We start from the raw sequence: 8,924 nt of genomic DNA, 5'->3' as shown, positions 1-8,924 counted from the left end.
TCAATTTCCTGCATTGGCCGCTTTTGATGATTGTAAAACTTTTTTGAGGACGAGGTCCCCAATCTTGAAGTATCTAAGATGAGCTTTCTGATTGTAATATCGCTCAATAATTTGTTTTTGCGCTGCCATCCTTATTAGAGCTACATCTCTCCTTTCTTCAAGCAAATCGAGATTTATTCCCATCTCTTCCTTAATTGATTCTTCGGTTGCCTGGGTGTATCTTGTACTCGGTTCACCTATTTCAACTGGGATTAAGGCTTTAGAACCATACATAAGTGAGAATGGAGTCTCTCCCGTTCCTGTTTTTGATGTCGACCGATAAGCCCATAAGATTCCTTGTAACACTTCTGGCCACTTACCTTTTGACTCCTGTAACCTTTTCTTCAAGTTATTAATAATAACCTTGTTTGTTGATTCAGCTTGTCCATTAGCCACAAAATGATAAGGTGTTGAAGTTATCCTTTTAATCTGTCAATTGTGAAAGAATTCTGTGATTTTCTTACCTATAAATTGCGGGCCGTTGTCACATACGATTTCTTTTGGAACTCCAAACCGGCATATGATGTTTTGCCAAATGAAGTCCCTAACTTCTTTTTCCCGTACCTGCTTGAAGGTACCTGCTTCTACCCATTTGGTAAAATAATCTGTTAGTACTAATAAAAATCGTACCTTTCCATTGGCTTGTGGGAGTGGACCCACGATATCCATCCCCCACTTCATAAAAGGCCATGGTGCAATAACATGATGTAATAACTCCGTTGGGTGATGCATGTTAATGCCATACCATTGGCATTTGTCACACTTGGCCACAAAACTTTCCGCATCTTCTTCCATTTTTTGCCAATAATATCTTGCTCTAATTAGAGTTTTTACCTAGGATCTTCCTCCGGCATGATTTCCACAATGTCCCTCATGTACTTCTCTCATCACATACTCTATTTGAGAAGGTCCGAGACATCTTGCTAAAGGTCCACCAAACATCTTTCGATATAGGTTGCCACGATCCAAACAATAACATGCAGCTTTTCGTCGAAGTGATTGAACCTTTTTCTTATCTTCAGGTAGAATCCCATACTGCAAAAAAAATAACGATCTCGTTTCTACAATCCCAAATTAAATTATTGAAATTTACCTCATTTTTGTCCTGATCGAGTGCTGAATGAAACAAATGTATTACGGTAGCATTTTTTTTCATTTGTCACTTCCGCAGTGGATGTGGAATTAGCCAATACGTCTGCTTCAGCATTTTCCTCCTGGGTATTTGCACGATTTTCCAAGATTTTAATTGTCTTATTAAGTCTCGTGCCTTTTTCAAATATTGCTGCATCCTCACCTCTCTAGCTATATAAGTCCCCTGCATTTGATTAACTACAAACTACGAGTCACTTTTGATTATAATCTATACTATTCCGAGCTCTCGTTCTAATTCCACACCAGCAATTACAACTTCATATTTTGCGTCATTGTTAGTAATGGGATTATTGCCTGCCTTATAGTTTCTCCTGCACGTGGGATTAAAACAATGCCTAAACCCGCTCCTTTAACATTTGAGGAGCCATCAGTAAATAGGGTCCAAGTATCCAGATTAGACTCGTTGAATACCTGCAGTTCCTTTTCTGCTTCTAGTACTATCCCTGGCTGAAATCTGCCACGAAATCTGCTAACACCTGGAATTTTATCACAGTTCTAGGTTGATATGTGATATCATATTCACTAAGCTCTATAGCCCACTTGGCTAATCTACCTGATAGTTCTTGCTTATGCAATATATTTCTTAAGGGGTAAGCAGTCACTACAGAGATAGGGTGATATTGAAAATAAGGCCTCAACTTTCTATATGCCATAATTAGTGCTAAAGCAAGTTTTTCTAAATGAGGATATCGAGTTTCAGCATCCAATAAAGATTTGCTAACATAATAAATTGGAGATTGTTTACCTTTGTCTTCCCGTACTAATACTGCACTTACCGCCATTTCTGACACAAGATAGATGAGTAGCCTTTCTCCATCCTTTGGTTAAGCCAACAACGGTGGGTTTGATAAGTATGCTTTTAGATTTTTGAGTGCTTGTTAGCATTCCTCAGTCCACTCAAATTGTCTTTGCTTTTTCAATACTGAAATGAACTTAAAACTCTTCTATGAAGATTTAGAGATAAATCTTCCCAATGCTGCTATCCTACCTGTCAACCTCTGCACTTCTTTTTTGTATTAAGTATGTCTGGTATTTCTACAATGTCTTTGATATGTGTAGGGTTTACTTCTATTCCTTAGTTAGAAACAAGAAAACCTAAAAACATACCTGAAGACACACCAAATGCATACTTTTCTGGATTTAACTTCATATTGAATTTGCGGAGAATCTGAAATGTATCTAACAAATGGTGGATGTGATCCCCCACCTGTGCTGACTTGACTAGCATGTCATCGATGTAGACTTCCATAGTTTTTCCCAAGTGTTCTTGAAACATTTTCGTTATTAACATCTAGTACGTGGCTCCAACATTCTTTAGACCGAAAGGCACGACTTTATAACAGTAAGTCCCCCTGTCTATAATAAAGGAAGTTTTTTCCTCATCTAAAGGATCCATTTTTATCTAATTATATCTTGAATAGGCATCTAAAAAGCTCAACAATTCATGTCCTGCAGTAGCATCAATTAGTTGATCTATGTGCGGTAATGGAAAAGAATCTTTAGGGCAAACTTTATTCAAGTTAGTATAATCTACACAAACTCACTATTTCCTATTCTTTTTTAGTACCACTACAGTATTAGCTAGCCAATTAGGATATTTTACCTCTCGAATAGACCCGATTTTTAAAAGTTTTTGTACCTCATTCTGAATCACCTGATTTTTGAAGGATCCTTGCTTCCTTTTCTTCTGTTTGACAGGTGGATATGTTGGATCTTCATTTAGCTTATGGGTCATCACCTCCGATGGTATACTTGTCATATCTAAATGCGACCAAGCAAAGCAGTCTGCGTTAGCTTTTAAGAATTCAATTAACTTAAATTTCATTTCTACGCTTAGGTTGGTCCCAATGTAAACTTTTCTGTCCAGCCAATGTATAAAAAGCACCACTGCTTCGAGTACTTCAATTGTTGTTTCGATGTTTTCATTCTCCTCTGGCTCTTGAAAGATATCAGGCCTTGAATCTACATACGTTTGTCCATCTCCAGTTGAGGTTTATGTTGCTAAATCCTCAACTGAATTCTGTAATTGCTATTTTTTGTCTGCAACATCGTTCTTTATGCTTGAATCCGCCACTGATTTAATACTTCTAGAAGCCTACTGATCACCACAGATTTGCCTAATTCCCTATTATGAAGGGAACTTAATAACTTGATGTACATTAGAAGGAACAATATCCATATCATGAATCCAAGGTCTACCGAGAATCATATTATACGCCATGTCCGTATCTATTCACTTGAAATTTCGTATCTTTGACAACTCCTTCTGCAAATGTGGCGAGCACTATTTCCCCTTTTGTAACAATGCTTGAATTGTCAAATCCAGATAAGGTACGTGCGTTCGGCACCATTTTGTCATCAGCTTGCATCTCGTTTACCATTCTTAAAAGAATGACATTTATAGAGCTACCTGGATCAATCAAAACTCATTTCACATTATTATCATGTACAAATAAAGATATTACTAGTGCTTCATTGTGAGGGATCATCATGCCATCTGTGTCTGCATCATCAAACACTATGCTGTCTTTTTCCAAAACTTGGCGAACTCACTTTCCGTGGGTAACTGTGACTGTTGATGTCTTTTTTTCAGCCGTATATGTCACACCGTTGACTTCCTCTCCTCTGCTTATCACATTAACCATTCTTTTTGGTGACATAGGTTTTGGTGGCTCTTGTCTATTCTTTATATACAGTTGCTTACCCTTCTCACTAAACAAATCGGTTAAATAACCTTATTTTAACAAATGCTCTATTTCACCTTATAGTAATTTGCAGTCTGCTGTTTTATGACCGTGGTCACTATGAAACTCGCACCAGAAATCTGGATTTCTTCTGCTTGGGTTCAATCTCATTTCCTTTGGCTACCACACCTTATCTCCCAAACTTCTTAAAACAACTACGAACTCAGTACTGCTAACATTGATACTATAATCACCAATCTTTGCCTTCGTATTAATATTACTATCTCGCGTATCTCATTCCTTTCCAAACTTGGATGATGAACCCGCATCTCTGTCTCTTGACTAGAACCGTACCGCGGGTTTTCTTATTTAGAACATGAATCTTGTCCTGCTGGTCCCATGTAAGGTTTGTACCTGTTTTTACCAGAACTTTTTTCAGTTTCTGGTCGGCTCGAACTTGTTCTTTCATCTCCCCATGACTGAGTTATAGTATCTTCCTCTATCCGCAGCTTCATGTTAAACCTGTTGTAAACATCATTCCAAGTTGTAGAAGGGAATTCTTATAAGCTTTCCTTGAGTCTCCTCATGGCTTCTGAGCTTTTTTCATTTAAGTTACTTGCAAATGCCATGGCGGACCAATTATCATGTACACACGGTAACATCATTCTTTCACGCTGAAATCTATCCACAAATTTCCTAAGTAGCTCTGTATCTCCTTGTTTTATTTTGAAGATGTCTTCCATCCTCTTTTTAACTTTTTGAGCTCCCGAATGCACTTTTATAGATGAATCTACAATCTCGGCAAAAGAATCAATAGAATTTTCTGGTAAAAGAGAATACCATGTTAGTGCTCCTTTTGTGAGTGTTTCGCCAAATTTTTTGACCAGCACCGACTCAATTTCTTGCTTGGTTAAATCATTGCCTTTCATGCCAATTGTAAACACAGTTACATGATCTCGTGGGTCGGTTGTTCTATCATACTTCGAAATATCAGGCATCTTAAACGTTTTTGGAATCGGCAAGGGAGCGGTACTTGGCTTCCAGGGTTGTTGTGAATATTTATCAATATCCACTCCTTTAATCATGGGTGGCGCACCAGGTATTTGTTCTATGTGATCATTCTGCTCCTTGAGCTGCTTCTGCAAAGTTAATACTAAACTTTGTAAATCAGAAATATTTGGGGTACCTAACCTTCCATTGCGAGATTCACTGGGAGTTCCTCCGCTTCCTGAATTAGCAAGTCCCGAGCATGGGTTTTCTATGGTTGCAGTGTTGTTTAGAGGTGGAGTTGGTGGTACAGTTGGTAATCTACTAACGAAATCTTGATGGCGTTATTGACATGTTCTGCAATTAGTTGTGTTAATGCATCTTCAGCAGTTTGATCGTCCCCTTGTTGATTATTTGTATGTGATGTTGATCTTTGAGGTGACCCCTCTCGGGAGTGTTGGGGAGAATTTTGGGGTGAAGGGATAGGAGTTCTATTCTCTTGTTGATTCTGTTGGCTTAGTTTGTTTTGTTGGTTGTTGTCGTTGGCAGTCGACATGGTTGTTTGACAAAAAAATAAATTTAGAAAGTGAAAAGATTATCATTTTCACAGTAATGGAAATATTTTGTTTAACCAAAAATATATCTTTCGATCAAAGGCTAATTTTAAAAGAAAACGGGTTTCTGATAACCAAGTTTTACCTTACTTTCTCGATGATATCGAAGGAAAAGAACAAGAATAAATAAGGAAATAGTTGATTGCAAAGTCAATATAGAGAAAAGCAGAAAACTAAAGTGAATATATTCCCCAATATTGTCTCAGATGTCTTTACAAGTGAAATTCTCTCCCCTTATATAGAGGTTTACACATATAACATTTCTTTCCATTTATGGCCAAATCATTACGAGCTTTAATGTCATTAATGATCCATTATAATTGATAACTGTAACTATCCACGAAATTCTCCAATGATTCTGATTCCCCTCCTCATTAATTTAAGGTTCATGAATCTTCTCTTTTTACTGTCTTGATTTTATCTTTGCCAGCCGTTAGGCTCGGTGCTACCCCGTAGGTGTTTCCCTCCCGTGCCTTTTCTTATTCTATTAAATAAGACTGCCACGTGTTGCTATATCATTGCTCTTACTTGTTATGCCACATCAGCAATATAATATTTCACATGTAGCTCTTTTTCACCACCAATACACATTCTCTTAATCAGGAACGCGAAAAAGAAGGAGATCATTGAATCCAGGATTCAAATGCAATCCTTGTGTCAAATCTCTTTGAATATTCTTGCCTCAATTAATGGTCAATCTGCAACTGCTAGCTAAAAAAAGATTACAAGATTCAAGACTCTCATATAAGAAGACTGGAAGACAGAAGAAGTCATGCAACTTAACACCTATTTCTTTATCTTTCTAGTTCTTAGTGCAAACATTGTATTCTTGAGTTTACAAATGTCACAAAAGATAGGAAGAGTTAGAAAAAACAAAACAAGAGTTGTGTCAAGTTTAGACAAACATTATTGCTGAATATCATTGGTGGTAAACGAATTAAAAACACTACTGTTGTAATAAATTATTGAAGATATAAGAGAACCTTTGTGACCCAAGGGAACTGGATGTAGCTACCACACCGGTACTGAACCAGTATAAAATTCCTTTGTCTTTACCATGTTTTCTGCACAATTTACTTCTACTGCAAATCGAACCTACTGGAAAAGTTTAATCAACTAATTCCTCTCTTCGTCATTTAAATTTGGCTACAATTTACCCCCTCTAGTGCTTTCAGATTCCAGTCTATCCTTATCTTTTTTCAACTTGATTGGAAGAAGCCTTCGAAACTACCAATTCATCAGTTGTGATCTTGAGCTACTTCTCTAAAGACCCTTTCTCTTCAACAAGGGCATTCTTTTCAAGTTGAAGGCTTTTAAATTGCTCCTTTAAATTGTCAGCTTCTGTACGCAGCTCATCCATTTGCTGCTCAGTCCAAGATATTTTTCTCATTAACTCTGTACCTGTTAAATTGATCTGCAAAAAGGTAAGGTAAAAAGGTTATAAACTTATAAGGGGAGGAGGAAAACATAAAAGAAGAGGAATATACCTTAAGGGGGAAGGAATAACATTATTCATTTAGGTTTTAGAGCTATGAGACTCAAGCTTTTCCCTCTCCTCGAGGACGATCAATGGTTTCAACCACACCACGACCCTGCTCGATTTATTTAACAAATTTCCACTATTGGGGACTTCAATCAAAACATGTTTTATGCCCCTCCTCCTGTTACAAGGGCCAGCCTCCTCACGAGGAGTTGCAACATGTGTGGTAATAAAAGCAACAACGGTTGTGGTAGCCGAAGAGATTGAAGGATTAACACAGGAGCCACGAGGTTCATTGGAAGGGCAGCAAGGTGTGGCTTTTTGAAAATAGGGACAAAATCATCTTCACCCTCAAATTCTTGAGCAGAAAGCCTATCAATAGGACTTGAGGAGGGGTTACCAGAATGGTCAATATCTTCATCTTCTGAGATGTCTAAAGGGACGAGTTCATCAACAAGTTTGAAAGGCACGGGCCCTGAAGGTAGAACCTGGGGAATAATGACTTCATCATCTAAAACCATATGTCTCTTAACTCGTGGATTCTTTACCAGAGATCCATCAACATTTTCTTCTTCTTCTTCATCATCATAGGCGTGGGTTTCATTGTTCTTCCTCTTTGAAGAGGACACACTCAAAATTTGTTCTTGGGTTGGGTTAACAGAAATCCTAGCAGCAGAAACAGAGGCAGGACGAATGCCACGAACAACATATCCTGAGAATAACAAAAAATGGTCAGAGTAAGAAAATGTTATAGTGAGAAAAAGGTATGGTAAGTTAGAATACCATGGGTTTTCACTTTCCACCCGAACTTTTGAGAAAGAACTTTCCACGATCTCTGGTCCATAGGGGCAACAATCAATATTTTTTCTACTCAATCATTAAAGTTGAGAAGTTCACCAAAAACTTCCATGATTACTGGAAAAAAGGCGAGGGAATTGAAATTATAAGAGAAAGAAAATAAAGTGGTAAAGAGAAATACTCACGTGCAAAGTTCCACTTCTCAAGGAAAAGCATATTTTCATCACCCACCAAATCACGAGTAGGAACAACCACGAACCGGGTGTACCAGCTACGGTCATGATCATCCTTGGGTCTGACTAAAACTCTCTTGCTTCTCGCCACAAGAGAAAAGACACCTTTACGGAAAAGCTTCGGAGAATATCGATGGAATAAGTGCTGAAAAGTAAAAGGAGCTGAAACCAAGTTTGATAAATAACGAAGGCAAGCTACTGCCCTCCACACTATTGGCCTATTTGGCCAAAAGACATACGATGAAGTAACGATAAAATTCAATAATTACTGGGTAAATAAGTGGGTTGAAGCCTAAGATGAAAGAATAGGTGCACACAAATGAATAACCTTCACGATAAGAAGTTATTCGTTCATCAGCACTAGGAACTACCACAGGAAAATTGGATTTTTAGTGGCATTCACGATGAACTAGGGGAAGAAGGCCATCAGTGATTAAAGTAGGGTAATGATCGGCGTGATTAAGTGTTGTAGTGGAAGAAACTTTCTTTCTCATTGCTTCACAGTCCGATTTGAAAGAGAAATTTTGAGGAACAATTTCGGAAATAACAGGCTCCTACAACGGTTCGTTATGGTCTTTGCTTCTAGAGGAGGATCTAGGAGCTGATGAAGTTTTGGCTTTGGAAGAAGAAGGCTTTGAAATATTCTATTGGGCAGGAGTAGAGCTACGTCTTGATATAGAACCTAAGCTACGAAGTCTACCGCCTCTTCTACTACTAACTGGGGCTGAAGAAGGAGGAAGTTTATCAACAATGATTGTTTGTAGGGTCTAATGATGAAGAAGGGTTCGAAGTAGGGGTGGGCGTCGGTCGTTTCGGTCGGTTATTATGAAAGTACGGTTCGGTTTATCGATTTTCGATTTTGTAATATTAATAGCCAAATCAAACTAAAGTATTTACGGTTTGGTGAGATTTTTCAAAGTTCGGTTCGGTTATTTCC

The 8,924-nt window shown here is 38.0% G+C and overlaps 1 protein-coding gene across 1 annotated transcript; it reads right to left on the bottom strand.

Annotated features, from left to right (window-relative positions):
• LOC138875983 (uncharacterized) lies at positions 1–834 on the bottom strand. The gene is made up of 2 exons (XM_070154864.1): positions 670–834; positions 1–468 (listed from the first exon to the last, which is right to left on the bottom strand). Exons 1-2 carry the CDS (start codon positions 832–834, stop codon positions 1–3), a joined length of 633 nt encoding a protein of 210 aa, XP_070010965.1.
• Positions 835–8,924: the final 8,090 nt, after the last annotated feature.

The sequence above is a fragment of the Nicotiana sylvestris genome, chromosome 8, assembly GCF_000393655.2.
Source record: "Nicotiana sylvestris chromosome 8, ASM39365v2, whole genome shotgun sequence".
Classification (NCBI taxonomy): Eukaryota; Viridiplantae; Streptophyta; class Magnoliopsida; order Solanales; family Solanaceae; genus Nicotiana; species Nicotiana sylvestris.
This window is presented reverse-complemented; position numbering and strand designations above follow the sequence as displayed.